General features: G+C 30.5%; 1 protein-coding gene across 2 annotated transcripts; it reads right to left on the bottom strand.

Moving 5' to 3' along the window:
- Window positions 1–6,459: 6,459 nt before the first annotated feature.
- Window positions 6,460–9,350, bottom strand: LOC133300893 (uncharacterized). Of its 2 annotated transcripts, none has more exons than XM_061500475.1 (5): window positions 8,827–9,350; window positions 8,124–8,468; window positions 7,668–8,004; window positions 7,292–7,414; window positions 6,460–7,170 (listed from the first exon to the last, which is right to left on the bottom strand). In XM_061500475.1, the coding sequence occupies exons 1-5, from the start codon at window positions 9,127–9,129 to the stop codon at window positions 7,052–7,054; spliced, it is 1,227 nt and encodes a 408-aa protein (XP_061356459.1). In that variant the 5' UTR covers window positions 9,130–9,350; the 3' UTR covers window positions 6,460–7,051. The 2 variants fall into 2 exon arrangements, with proteins under 2 accessions (XP_061356459.1, XP_061356460.1); XM_061500476.1 differs by having other exon boundaries at window positions 6,460–7,167.
- Window positions 9,351–15,448: the final 6,098 nt, after the last annotated feature.

Here is a 15,448-nt window from a genome sequence, read left to right as displayed (position 1 = left end):
TATAAATAAAAGGTCATTATATATATATATGATAAAAAAAATATATATTTGAAAGTCGTCATGTTACAATAATAATGGCAGAGCGTTATATAGATATATGAATTAAAAAAAAAAATTACCGTCCACAAGTCACCTTTATAATTTTCGCATAACAATCAAACATAAAGTTATAGAGTAGTCTAGCAATACACACTTCAAATAGTTGTGGTAGGGCTATTTGATTATTTTGCCCCTCATTAATTAATTAATAATCATTTTGTTCCTGATTCGAAACTATCTATCAATCTGCCCCTCTTTAATCGACTACTTTGCATGTTTAATCGACTACTTTGCATGTTTAATCGACTAAATGGTTGTTGGAAGATTTAATCGACTAAAACTCCCTACTTAATCGATTAAAATCATACTGACTTATTTTTTTTTTATCAAATATGGAGATTTAGTCGATTAAATAGGGAGATTTAGTCAACTAAATCTCCCAACAGCCATTTTTTGTCTGTTTTGGCCATTTAGTCGATTAAAAATGCAAGGTAGTCGATTAAAGAGGGGCAGATTGATAAATAGTTTTGAATCAGGGACAAAATAATTATTAATTAAAAGGGTGAAAAAGCCATGATTATAGGATTTTATAACCATGTCAACCTTTAAATAATTAACAAATGTCGTTACTCGTGACATGAAATTATGCCTCGAATCATAATATTTGGTGCCCAATTTGTGTGTCTTACCCCTTTTGGTTTTCTCAGCCATCTCCCGTTATTTTTAACTCTTAAAGCATACAACACCGAAGTTTCGATTTCATTTTTCTAGGGACTACAAAGGGTGAAATGGTTTTTGATTCTAGTCAATAATAAAAGGGTTTTGATTTTTTCGTGTTCCATAAAAATTATTTTTTCATATTGTGACTTAGCTAATGGTGAGTCTTATACTTATTAAAAAAAAACTTTGCATGTAAATCGAGGAATTATAATATGAAAAAATATTTTTCATACAACATGAAAAATGCTTTTTCCATAATAAAAACATGATTTGTAGGCACAAAGAGTGATTTTTCCCTCTCCTTTAAATTGGTTTAAGTTGTAGATTTATGTTTGGGATGTGAAACTCTTACGTGGTTGGATCCTTATTCAATTTTGGCCCAACTTTGTTGTCAGGTTTTTGTTGGAGCTATTGGGCTCCTATCTTCCATTATCTTGTAGGTATAAAATCTAGCTCAAATGAAATTATTTGTATGCATTGGTTGTTTGCTTAGAAAGCCCCAAAAAGATAAACTAACGCAAGTGACATTTGACCCAAAGAAAAGGATGGCAATGAAAGCAACACATCGTGGGTTTGGTTGGAAGTTGAACAAACCGTTGAATCTGTGCCGGCCTTGCCTTCTCCTTTGGACTCTTTTATATTCCTTTTGCCCTTTTTTTTGTCGTTAAGCACACTTGGCTTCCACTCACAACCTTCCAATTAGATGCATTCAGAATCGGTTCTCTTTGTTTACTTCTTACACCAAACTTGTAACCTTGGGTTTAATGTTTTCACATTTTATACATTTTATTAATGGGTAATGCCAAAAAAGAATACAAAAATCAATAATTAGGTCAACTGTATTATGAGCAGGACAATATATAGTACACAAGTGAATCTGTGAATAAAATTTAAAAAAAAAACTTCTTATGTGCTGTGTTCATGGTCATGCAAAGAGTAGGAAAATAACTAGATAAACTACTTTCTTCTTTTTTTGTGCAAAATAGATTACGTTTTACATACAGGCAGATGTAAGAGTGGCAAAATGTATCCGGAAATCGGGTTCCTGTCGTGTTAAGATTTGATTTTCGGATCAAACTTTCAATTCGAATATGAAATGTTTTTATTTACGATCAAAAATTGAAACTCGGACATAACCTGTAACATATTACAATCACAGAGGTTAACATGCAAAAATTAAAATTAATTTAAAAAAAAAAAATGAAATATGCGGTTGATTTATGACCCATAACGGATTATATTAAAATCATCAAAATTTTAATATTTTTTTAATTTCAACCCATAACGGATAATAATTTATGTCAATTATCCAAACTTATACACGACTCATTTTATCTCATAGGTAGATACAATTTGTATTTTGACATGATATCGCTAATCGACCCACAGATTATAACACGTTTTGTCAGCTTTAGACATATGTAATTGCTAGTACCAAAAAGATATAAATTTCATTATCCCAAATTTCTTAGAACAAGTAAATATCATCATGTTAAAATTCTTGCTTTTTCTTTGGGAATAAATTAAAGGATTTGATATTTTTATGTTATAGAATATAAAATTATCTCTTACATACGCATATAAAAATATGTGGAGCCATGTGGAGTTATGTGAAAAGAAGAAGAAAAAATTTATGGACCTTATATACTAGTTTTATCTCTTACGACATGAAAGATATTAAATTCTAAATTAAATTTGATATTTTAATTTTAATTTTAATTTGTTCAATATTTTTTCATTGCGTACAATGTACCAATTCTCACAGCACAGGTATGTAAACCAGAGATTAAGGTAAAGTGTGAATGCGTTACCAAAATAAAGGCAAAAGAATTGGTATGGTACATGCCCCACTAAGCAGGCTGTAAATAGCAGCATCCCTAGGGAAATGAGGCAGCACCTCTGTGGAATGGGAATCCTATGCCTAACAAATAACATAGAGCCTGAAACCTACAGCAGATTTCTACTATTGAAAGCACTGTTTTCTGAAACAGAATGATCCCAAAGAATCAGGCTCATGCCAAGCATCCACACCAAATAAAGTGCAATTTGAGTGTGTTGCGTCCTCTGTACCATTTCTGTTGCTGCTACTGCAAGCCATGTGTACATGTTTGCAACTTGTTGATTGCTGCGTCTAAATTTGACTTCCACACCCTTCAGAGATAGAAAAAGAAAAAAAGAAAGAAGCTATTCAAAGCCTCCCCACTTGCATCTTTATATAGTATACTTCTTCCTCTCTCTTTTTTAACTAGTGTATGGTACTTCGTAAAATCGTGGGTTATAAATTGAGATTCTATTAAAATTAAGAATAAGCTATTCTACTTTTTGAGACATGTTTAGTACATAAAACATTGTATAGACCAAAGTATATTTAGTTCTTGCGTAGAGACAACAACTTTAAGGGGATGTTTGGTAGGTGGTTTGTTGTGGAATTGATGGGGAAATGAAAGTGGGTATTTAGTAACACCATGTTTGGTAGAAGTTTTGGAAAAAATAATAATAGGCAATCGGTTTCCCCAGCAATGCATATATATGTGTAAAATGATGCTCAAATCACTGTTTGAAAAAACCTCATTGGAGATGGTATTTGCAAATGGCAAGGCAAGTTAAAAAATGCAATATCCAACTAAGACGGAAATGCCCCTTATCTTATCCTCCTGTAATCTGATGAATTTGATGCAAGGATAAAGATCATCCAAAAAGTCAATTTGGTTAAAGTTGCCTTCATGTTTTTGGGTAGCCGCAACCAGAGGAAATGGTTGCTAGTGCTCACTGCTCAGTTCACCTGTGGATCAATTTGAATAGAATTATGCATATATATTGAAGCCTGATATAATGATCGAAAAATTAAAAGTAAATTGAGTTAAATTCATAGTGTTTAGTGAGCAATCACATTAATATAGCCGGTGGTTCTCTAATTTACAAATTTTTTTATTTTCCCAAAATTTTTAAAAACAGGGATATTTTCGTAATTGTCACTTATTTCCCCATCTATATTTTACCTCAAACCAAACATAGATTTTATAAATCTTATCTAATTTGCCCAGTAAAATTTTTTCCAACCAAACAACTTTTTTTACATTTTCCTACCAAACTCATTTTTCAACATTTCCCTATCAATTACATTTCCCTAGTATTCTTAAAATTTATCCTCAACCAAACGCCCCCTAAGGGATTTTGTATTCATTTTATTTTTAAATAAAGGCTAATGTTTATATTGGACAAATCATAAAATAAATTTAATGATAAAGATTGTGCAATAAATTTTTGCGTATTGTCTCTCGTGACTATCTTAAATCATGAAACGTGATGTGATTTAAAATGCCGAAAACTTCCCGTCATTCTGTCATTTTGTTTTTGATATATTGACCACACAAAGATTTGAATCTATGTTCTCTTTGCAACTACCCAAATCCCAAATTACTACTATCACACCCCTAACGAGTTATAAGTGAAGGAAGATATCTAAGAGTTCTACACGGGTAAGTTATATTTACAAATTTTTTTGTTTATAAATTATATTATATAGGACCGGTCTTACATTAGTCACACAATGTACGATCGATCCTACATTAGTGTAATTGCAAAAAAAAATTATGCAGTTACTGAAGTTCTGATCTATATATCCAAAGTTCCTAAAGAGTAATAACATTCCTCTGACCACCCGATTCACTAGAATCTTAATCTGTAAATGTTGACATAGTATATATCTTCACATTCTCATTCCTTCCAAGTGATTTAACAACTTTCTATACATTATACATCTTCACGTCTAAGACAAAAGTTTATCCTATGTTCTATACTTCTTGGGCACCATTTATATTGGATAAGCATATGCAGTTATGTAAAGGACAACAAATAGATTAGCCTTTATGTATCCGATTACAACCCAAAATATAAATTAATCGTTGAATCTAGCTTCACAAACCAAACTATTGATGACTTACGTTATTGAGTCTTGCATATTCCAAATCCTTCATATTTTTATATATATTTTTTATAAAGTAAGATTTTAATCGTTATGCGAATTAGTCTCTCGTCCCACTGAAATTTGGTTTTTATTTATAAATTTTTAAAGAGTTGTCATAGAAATTTTTTAGGTATTATTTTTAACGAGTTATAAAACATTCATTTGATATAGCTTCTCATGACACATGTTTAATGGTACAAATATAACCAACAATCAATAAATATTTAACAATTTATGAAAGTATGAACATTAAAAAAAAACACATACTATAATAACTCTTGTATTAAAAGAAAATCAAATATGAGAACTAACATTTTATTTTCTGCATAACAATACCCTTAAACATTTATTTTTTATTGTTTGTTACTAGGATGTTGCTTTCGAACGGTTGAGCCTCCACTGCCTATACTTTTTATTTTAGTTTGTTTATTTAAAAATTCTACGTGTCAAAAAACACTTTATCCATCTAATGGAATATTGTCTCCTTTATTATTTACAATTGCAGAAAAAAAAAATCTAATAAAACAATTGACTCTGGAAATTTCAGAGTATGAAATCTGTATTAAATCATGACAAACAATAAAATAAAATAAAAAACAAGATCAAGAGAAATATAATTACGGGAGTTAAATGTAGGAACCTGTTTACCAAAAAAAAAAAATGTAGGAACCAATTTTAACCAGCAGGTCACTACTCCTTTTTCTGAGGAAAGATTTTCCATATCCTAAGATTAAACGGGCATTACAACTAAGCCTGTTGAATGCATAGCGTGCACCCAAAAAAAGAAAAGGAAAAGAGAAAAAAGGAAAGAGAAAAAGGAAAATGGGTGGCACGAATAAAGGATGCAATAAAAGCGTGGTGTAGTGTGGTGGTGTGTTGTTATGTATGTGTGTGGCACACTGAACATCAGCATCACCACCACCTTCCTTTTCTTAGCAATGTAAAGTTGGGTTAGCCATACATCTCTATGAGAAAGAAGGGAGAACAACACCCCCATCATAGATGGCTACGTTTCCTTCGAAAGCCTTGAAAATTAGGAATCAGCCAACCTTCATTGGTGAGTTCCAAGATGGAGACTATACACGTCTTTTTTTGCCATCAATGAAAGCTGCATATGAAAACGATTTGTATCCATTTCAAAAGCAAAACCATTCTACCTTACACGTGTTAAAGTTAACTCAAAATGCGTGGCCCAGTCCAACCTAGTTGCACACAAGCTTCACTCCCAAGCAATGCTTAATAATCTTTTAAAGCATAGGAACACACACACACTATAGCTATGACACATGAAAATGTTCTATCTTTTATTGCTCCATTTTTGTTTTCTATATTTGATTTTAGACAAAAAAATCTATTGATACGAGAGTCCCAAGTTGGTTCAGCGGTTTTATTAAAAAAAATATACATCAATGTCCAGCTGTCACAACTCCTTGGGCAAAGCAAAAGCTACTTTTAATTATACTGAAAAAGCAACCAAGTCTTCAGCAAGATACAGCATATAATATAAGAGACCCTTTTCAATTTTAATTTATTATTAACTACTTAACGATATTGTTCTTTCTTAGCTCACCAAAAAAATCAAATCCCATCTAGGAGGACCGTCCTGGCCATTATTTGAATTTAAATTTATTACAATACAAAAAAAGAATTTATATATATAGTTAAAAAGTAAAAGACAAGAGAGGCACACATCATTATCAACAACCAAAGATGAGATAATGAAAATTCCTTCCATTATTATTAATAGTAATTTAGGTGGACAGGTTGGAATCAGATTTTACTGACAATAATTCCCCAAAAATGATTCCATTGTGATTCAACAATTGATAAGAGCTACAATCCCTCTATAGTAAATCTGGTTCAGCCCTTCCTAATTGCTACATAGGCTTCCCAAAACTCATATTTTATTACCCTAAAGCACCAAATAAAAGAAAAAGCAAAAATTGACCCATCCACCGGTTTTGTCTTTCCTTGTGACTTTCGAAGCCCATCAAAAAGAACAAAAGTAACTGATATCACTGCAAATTTCAGATCTGCTGCATTGCTGCTAGCTAGCTTTCTCCAGAGGCTCCAAACATTATTCTGAACCTCAACTAGCCAAAACCCCAAAAACAAAAACAAGAACAAAAAAAGATATCTTTTGTTTACCCACCTCTTCAACCAAGGCATTTTTTTTCTCATTTACTTCATTTTTTTACCATTCCCAACAAAAACCTATTTCTTTGTATAAAACTATTCTTCTCAAGTTCCTTCTCCTACAAGTTCAAACTCCTATAACTATTTTCCCAACCAAAAAACTATTCCTCTCCTAAAGAAAATTTAATATCAGTATGTCCACTCCTGTGGCAACCGGATCTCATGGTTCACTGTTGGCTGAGGTCTGAGGTTGCGCTTCTGTTCAGAAAAGACATCATTACTCCTATGCCTGGGAACAGCTGCTACTGCTAACACAAGAAGTCAAAGATACACAGCTCAATAAACCATTTTGAATTAAATAAAAAACACAAAAACAATATTTCAACAGGAAAGTGACAAATCCACGATCAAATATTATTTATTTATTACCATTTTCCATGTTCGAACTGACATTAAAACGATGCAAGTGTTGTGGATGGCCCCCCACCCTGTCATCAAGCTTTAGATTTAGGGCCTGCGCCACTCTAGCTGGAACCAACACAGTTGAACACGCTGCAAACACGAAATCACAACCAAAAAACACAAACATTAACAACTGTTTAGGGAAGCAAACACAACAATAAAAAAAATGAGTCAAAAATACCCCACAATAAACAATAACCAAATCGTAGATCAAGGCTTAGCAGCCAACATTTATAACCTCCAACCGATTGGAAAAAACCTCTTAAATTCTCCCTAGTAATGATGTCAACCACCAAATTAAATGCAACAAATCCTTGGAAACAAAAGAACAGCATTTCCTCACCTGGCTTCTTTCGGGATTCAGCAGGACTATCAATTCGACGGGGCAAGAACACCCCAGTGCCAGCACATTCCCTTCTACCTGAAGGGTTTCCAAGAAAAACAGCTCTCATGCCAGACCCATATTGCTGATTCTGCTGCTTGGCATGTTGCAAAGGAGGCCATGCAGATTGAGACAAACCCAGAGGCCTGGTGTTTCTGCCTCCACCATCAATGTTTCTGCCTCTATTTGAAACCATTTGATTGTTTTGCCTCTGTTGGTAAACATCACCACCAAGCTTCTGCACACCCCACACCGAATTCTGTTGCTTTTCCATTTGTTGCTGCCTCAGCATCTGAAACTAACAAAAGTCACCAAAACATAACAAAAAAACAATATTAAGTACCTTCAATGAAGAGGTAATTTTATACCACAAAACAAAACAAAAATAAAAGAGATAAAAGAACAAACGAAGCTTACTTGTGCTATCTGCAATTGCTGGTGGGAAAGTGACTGTTGGGTATTGTAAAAGCCCACATCAAGATTGGTGGTGGTGTTGTTATTGGAGGGTAGAGTGACAGGAGAGGGCTTTCTTTGAGGAACCAATAGTCTATTGTGATTGTGATGGTTGAAACCATAAGCTTCTTGGTTCAACCTCATCCTCTCCACTTCCCCTACAGCCGCATGTAGCAGATCCCATGTAGCCCTCGCCGAGCACAACTTGCAAACACCGTTGGGGCTACCTTCGCTCGAGCCTTTGCGGCAACCACAACCACTCCCGAACGCACACAGTGTGGACTGAGGCGAACCAGTCACGAAACGACCCTGCAATAAGGCCAAAAACAACCAAAAACATTAAAAATAAACGAAATAAGAAAAAAAACAATCACAAACCCAGTTGAGAAAAACAACTTCAAATGACATACTAATCCACTGAACAAGCTTCAAGAACAAAAACCCACTTGAGAAAACCTTAAATAAGACACAATATTCCACTAAACACTCACTAGTGTTAAAAAAAAAAAGTTCAGAAAAAATCTCACTGTTCCACCTGATATCATGAAAAACAAAAGGAACCCATTTGACAAAAAAACCTCAAAGAACACACACTATCACCGGGAACAAGAACGAAGAACGAAAAAAGAGAAAAAAAAAACAAGGAAAAGTAAAGCTGCAGTTATACCATGGAATTGTCAGAGGTTTTGAAATCAGTTTGGAGGGTGGAGCGAGCGACTCGGCGAGTCAACTCGGCAACGAGTTGCTCCTCCTCGTCGCTCTCAGTCTCGCTGGAGCCACCACCGAGGGACTCAACGGGGGAACTGAGGTTAGAAGAATAAGGGAACTCCGAAGGAAACAAAACGGCGTCGTCACAGTTATTGCGGTTCCAAGGTGAGTCCTTTGGCTTAAAGGGTGTAGCCGTCATGTCCTCGTCGGCGAGGAACTGTGGCGGCAGCCAAAACTCTCCGTCGTCCAAGTTCTCAGCCATAGCTTAGAAAAAAAAAAAGAGAAAGGGAAAAAAAAAAATCAAAGAGAGGATATTTTTTGGAAGAGGGAGGGAGGGAAAGGTGAAGTGTGAAGAGATTTTGCTGGTTTGTGAAGATTTTAATAGCTATGATGATGATGATGATGGTTGTGGACGATGTGTTATTCTGCTATGCACTCTCTTGGGGTCCCATCATTGCAAAGATGCAAAATATTCAAGTGAGAAAAAAGTGAGTGCGTGTGAGAGAGAAGAGAGAAGAAGGTGTGTATTTGTAGAGAGAGAGAAGAAGGATAGCGGTGCTGTAATAGTTTAATGTTTACGCGGTAAGGTGAGTGTGGGTTCACACGCGCTACCCCCATGCAAGCAAGGGGTAAGGTGAGTGTGGGTTCACGCGCGCTACCCCATGCAAACAAGGGAAATCGTTTTTATTTTTATCAGTTTAAAGTCCATTAAGAAAAAAAAAAAACAAGAGTTACGATTCAATTTTTCATATTTTTTAGTTTTTAATAATTTTAATGACTTCATATCCATTTCAAATTGAAACAGCATGTGGTATTAGTATTACACCGGTTCACATTTTTAGGGATTAATTTAGTTAAATAACTTCCTGGGTTTTTTTTTTTTTGGTCAGGACTTCCTAGGTTTTTATTATGTGAAAAAAAATTCACGAAAAAAATATATTTTATTTTTCATTTTTATTAGTTGGAGCGAAGTCAGCTAGAATATGAGCACAAATTGACTGGGGTTTGAAGGGAAAATTTTATTTTTATTTTATATTTGTTTTTACTTAAAAAATAAATTGAAAAGTGTAAAAGCACTCTCGGTGGGTGAAGGCGTTCCGCACAGGCACAGGGATTGAAGTAACGCAACGCTACAGTGAAACCCCATGAAGAAGGTAATTAAATTATATTTCTCTATTGTTGCAAAAAAAAATGATTTATGACTAAATCTTGATATGTAATTTTTCGTCCGAATTCTTTTAAAATAATTTAATATAGTTTCTGACCAAAAAAAAATTTACTTTATGTTTCTTTACTTTTTAATGACCTGACAAAATTGTCTATGTAAATTGTTAGTTATAGGTCATGATATGAATCAATGACGCAAAATTATTAAATTTTTTTGGGTTAACTTAAAACTACAATGTTTGAATCATTAAATAAAATGAAATGTGATCAACTAATGTTTGAATCGTCCCAAACGATTCATGCAAATGAATTTACATTTATTAAAAGAGCAAAATTACCAAGTTGCCAAATAATGTTTTCATGGGACAAATTTAAAATGTATTTATTCTTTTAAAAACCTAACACGTATTCAATTCACAAAAGAAAAATTTTAATTTTAGAAACTAAGTTTAGTATATTTTTAGATTAGATTTAGAACATGCTTTAGACTAAAAGTGTTACGATTTATTATTATTTTGATAATTCGTTATAAACATAATTTTTCATATATAATAAAATATTAATATAATTTATTTTATTATATATCATAAAATATTCCTTGATTTAATTGTATATATTTAGAAAATTTTAACATCATAATATATCAGCGATAACTGGTTTACAGCATCAAATTTTAACTGATATTAGCGAAGGAAAAAGTACAAAAATCTAATAATAAGAAGAAGGAGAAAAAAAAAAAAGGTTTTTAAAACAATCCGTAATTCATCTATATGTGGTTTGGGAGATTCACAATTGTTGCATATTTGAAATTGCAACAAATGATGAATTTAAGGTTACATTAATAAGAAGTCATTTAAATATTTGTTTTTTATACCCTCGTTGAAAGATTTAAAATTATATTTACAATTGAATACATTAAGTAATTCTAAAAAAAAATGTGATGAACGTATTAAGCATTTTTTTCACTGTATTTCATTTAAGTTCGGGTTGAGTAAACACTACTAATTCAGTATCTTTGTTGAATTGTTTCAAAGTTTCAATTTAGTGCTGTAGTTAAGTAAATTAAAACTTAGTGCCGTAGTTAAATTATTAAATAATATTATTACCAAAAAAAAAGTTATTAAATAATAGTACATTTGCTTAACAAACTTTTTTAACATCCTCTTAATTATTTAAAATTAAAATGTAATAATTTTTAAGAGTAAAAAAATATGTTGTAACCAAACAAATATTTCATTTCTACATGATTAACAAATATTAGAAAACCCATAAAGGAAATTTAGAATAATTTAACTATTAATAAAGCTTGAAAGTTTTGACTTTTATAATGGCTTATGATTTGCACTAAAATTTAATTAAGAATATTTTATAATTATTCAGTAACTCATTTATTTTCGGTACAAAAGTTTTTAAAAAAATAATTAAGAATATTTTATAATTATTCAGTATCTCATTTATTTTCGGTACAAAAGTTTTTAAAAAAATTAAATGAAAGAATTCATTGAGAAAGTTAATAATAATAATAATAATAATAATTATTATTATAATAATAATAGTAATGACTTTGATTTTCTTATGTTACATGATAATTATTTTATTATATTGTGACTAAATTAGTTGTGGATCTTACACTTATTAAAAAGAAAAAATTCAAAAAAAAAATCATGTGATTTTATTTTGAATCACTTACACTTCTATTTTTTTTAAGAGAAAAATATTTGTCATTTTAAATGACATAAAGTTATATTATTTAATAAGAGAGATAGACACAAGAAATTATTTTTTTATTTAAAATTTAAATTAAAAATATCGACCATTTTTTCTCGCATGATTTTTATTTCTTATATCTATCTCTCTTCTAAAATGACATGACTTATGTCATTTAAAATGACAAACATCAAATCCTTTTTTTAATCATTTAACTCCCTGTTATTTTTTATTTATACCCCTCCTTAACACTATTAAAAGATTAATTAAGTATATTATTCTACCCTTCTTATAAAAAAAAATAAAGTGATACAAAATTAAGATCAAATATTATGAAAATTTAGAACACTTAATAAGACTAAAATAAAAAATAGTAAAAAAATAATAAAATATGTCAAAATAAAAAAACAAAAGAAATAAATGTATAAAAAAATAAAATATAATAAGAATAAAAAATAGTAGAAAAAATAAGACCAAATATATTAAAAATCATAACAGTAACAAAAAAAACTAAAATAAATAAAAATGAAAATAGTCCAAAGAAAAAATATATATTGAAGACAAAAAACTAGAAGAAAAAATTAAGATAAAAAATAAAATAAAAACAAATCATTTGTGAGTTTCCAATATATTTAATTTAATTTTTTCTTTTATTACTTTTTTTCCTTAGTCCATTTTATTCTTTTTTATTTACATATGTTTGATTTTGTTTTCTATTTTTTTTACTTTTTGATCTATTTTATTCTGATTCTCTCGTCAATTTTTTTTTAGCCTTACACAATCTCATCTACTAAAGATTTTTATAAAAAAAAAAGAGAATAAAATGGAGAAATAAAAAAGATCAAACATATTTAAATAAAAAGAATAAATAGACCAAGGACAAAAACAATAGAAAAAAAAGTAAATATTTTACAAATTTATAATTGTAATTTTTTTTGTTCTATTTCTTATTTAATTTATTTTTTATCTTAATTTTTTCTTCTATTTTTTTTCTTATTCTATATTTTTTACTCATTTTATTTATTTATTTAGGCACAAAACACATTGGATTTGCTTTGCTATTTTTTATTTTAGTCTTTTATTAAGTGTTGTAAGTTTTCATTATATTTGATCTTATTTTTCTTTTCTTTATCTTTTCTACTTAAGAAGGGTAGAATTGATATATTTAATTATTTTTTTAACAGTTTTAAAAAGAAATATGGATAAAAAAACACAGGGATTAAATAATTAAAAAAAAACATAAGGATGTAAGTGATTCAAAGTAATATCACACTAAGATTTTTTAACTTTTCCCTTAAAAAAATCTTTACACATACATTAAAAGATTACAACATTAGAAAATTCTTAATAAAATAATTATTAATAATTATTATGTTATTAATAAGTGTTTTTCCCTAATAAATAATGATAATAATAATTAGCGAGCTATGCTTTTATCCACAAAACATTCCTAATGAAGTAAATATTTTCCCGATGTAGAAATATTTTAGATTTTATGAAAACTAAAAAAAGAAAAATAAATTGGTGAAATGACATGGCAATAACAGTAGTTTTACGGGTCAAACCTCATCGCCTTACGATGTCGTTTTCACAACATCATTTCGGCGTGTTCATACATTTCCATTGTCAAATTGCCTTTATTAGTTGGAATACCCTCCCCTCCTTAACTATAAACTCATCGCAACAATGTGCAACTGTTTTTAAAATTATTCAACTAGTCATATAACATATTAAATTGCGGTATGTTGTTCTCCTCTAAGATAACATTTTCTTCATACTCATACATCAAAGTTGTATTTAATATTCTTTTATTTGTAAAAAATGAACCCTACATATTTTATGTCAATAGCACTAAATAATAAGTCTCTTACAACATGAGACTTGTATTCCTCTATTAAAATTTGCTTAATTTGTAAGAAAAAGTTTTTTTTTTCTTGTTAGAAAAATAATCAATATTTTGATTATAAAATTTCAATATAAAATAAATTAATTTGAACATATATTTAATTCATAAATCAATTTGATAAAAAAAAGTTGAGTTAATAATGTGCAAAAAATGAGTGAATCAATCAGTGTTTTAAAACCCGGCTCGGACCGGCCGGGTCAACCCGGAACTCGGTGACCCGGTGGGTTCCCCGGTCCGAGCGGGTAGTTAGACCGGTTATGCAGTCAGCCTGGATTGGACCGGTTGACCCGGCGACCCGGTTAACTCGGGTTAAACCGATTTTTTCTTTTTTTTTGGTAATTTTTTTTTTGTTGATAAGAACTCTTGAATTAAATCATATTCATATTTTATGATGAATATGATTAAAAGTAAGGTGAAAATAATAAGGTATTTTAGATTAGTGTAGTTCGTTTATATAATTTAGTTGCATCTTATAATGATCTCATAAAGTTAAGTGGTGATAAACACTGATGGTCTCATGATCTCATCTCAACGGTCTAGAGCTAGAAGCTTAGAAGTATATAATATTTGCTATCATTGAAAACCAATTTATTTTTTGAATCTCATAGATAGTTTTCTTATGTGAATTTTTATTAATATAAGCAATATTTTTATATATTTTTTTATAACATATTTTTATATTTTTAATATGTGAACAGTAAAATCGATTCAACCCGGTTGAACTAGTGACCCAATACCTCGACCGGTTCGATGACTGGTCTGAGTTTTAAAACACTGGAATCATGTTATCAAAAAAAAAAAAAAAAACACTGGAATCAATCATCAATTTTATTAAGTTAAAATGTAAGTACTTTTCTTCTATTATATATAAATTTCATAGAATTTCATGTTATTCAGAATTCAATAACTTAACACTTTTAACTTGTCAAACCTTATATATTGATTTTTTAAATTGACATATAACTTGAAGGGGATGATTGTACGTTGTCCTTTGTATTATAATATTTTAAAGTACCTTTTAATTAATAATTATTGCTTATTTTTCTATGTGATATGGTTTTCAGGTGTATACCTCTCAGATGGTCTTCTTTCCCTTGTGGACTCCTCAACATTGGTGTTTTAACTTTAGCCTCAATTTCAGAATCTTCATCTTTTTTTTGGTATGGAGAATCTTCATCTTCAACCACATTATATTTAGCAGTTTCAGAATTTGAACTTTCCACTCCGACTTATGAGTTTACTACATCCTCTTTCAAACCCACATCTAACTCCATAGTATGTGGTTGTTCAGGAGTTTTCGAAAAAATCTCATTCGGCTTAGATTCCCTAAACACAATATCTCTATTTTAAGTTACACATAATTCCACAACATGTACCCTTTGATGCCATCCTTGTACCCAATAAAAAAGCATTTCTCTGATTTACTGTTGAGCTTGCTTTTTTTCTCCTTGGGTACATGCATATATGCCTCACAGCTAAATACTCTGACATAAGATATGTCTGGTCTATTCCTAAATAATGATTCATGCAGAGTCTTTGTTGCAAAATTGGCAAGTATACCGTTCGTTTCAAGTAATAAAGTGATAAGTAGAGTATCATTCTCATGAGGATTAATGCACCAAGTACTAGTTTAACTATTCTCCTTAAGTTGGAAAACAAAATTGGTTTGGTTTGAGAAAGTATTTGAAATCGGTTGATGTAAATTAAAAACAGAAAATTAAAAACAATAATATTAAAAACATGCAAGAAGAGACCAAGAAATATAACTAAAATGACTGTATTTTAAAAAAGTAGAAGTCGG

The sequence above is a fragment of the Gastrolobium bilobum genome, unplaced genomic scaffold (assembly GCF_033153095.1).
Source record: "Gastrolobium bilobum isolate Gb01-03AN ecotype WA unplaced genomic scaffold, APGP_CSIRO_Gbil_v1 utg8957, whole genome shotgun sequence".
Lineage (NCBI taxonomy): Eukaryota > Viridiplantae > Streptophyta > Magnoliopsida > Fabales > Fabaceae > Gastrolobium > Gastrolobium bilobum.
This window is presented reverse-complemented; position numbering and strand designations above follow the sequence as displayed.

Excerpts from the sequence above, each read along its gene's own strand:
- LOC133300893 (XM_061500475.1), bottom strand. The coding sequence starts at position 9,129 with ATGGCTGAGAACTTGGACGACGGAGAGTTTTGGCTGCCGCCACAGTTC. Across the intron at positions 8,005-8,123 it reads AGCAATTGCAGATAGCACAA|TTTCAGATGCTGAGGCAGCA; the intron begins GTAAGCTTCGTT and ends GACTTTTGTTAG. Across the intron at positions 7,415-7,667 it reads TGAATCCCGAAAGAAGCCAG|CGTGTTCAACTGTGTTGGTT; the intron begins GTGAGGAAATGC and ends TCGTGTTTGCAG.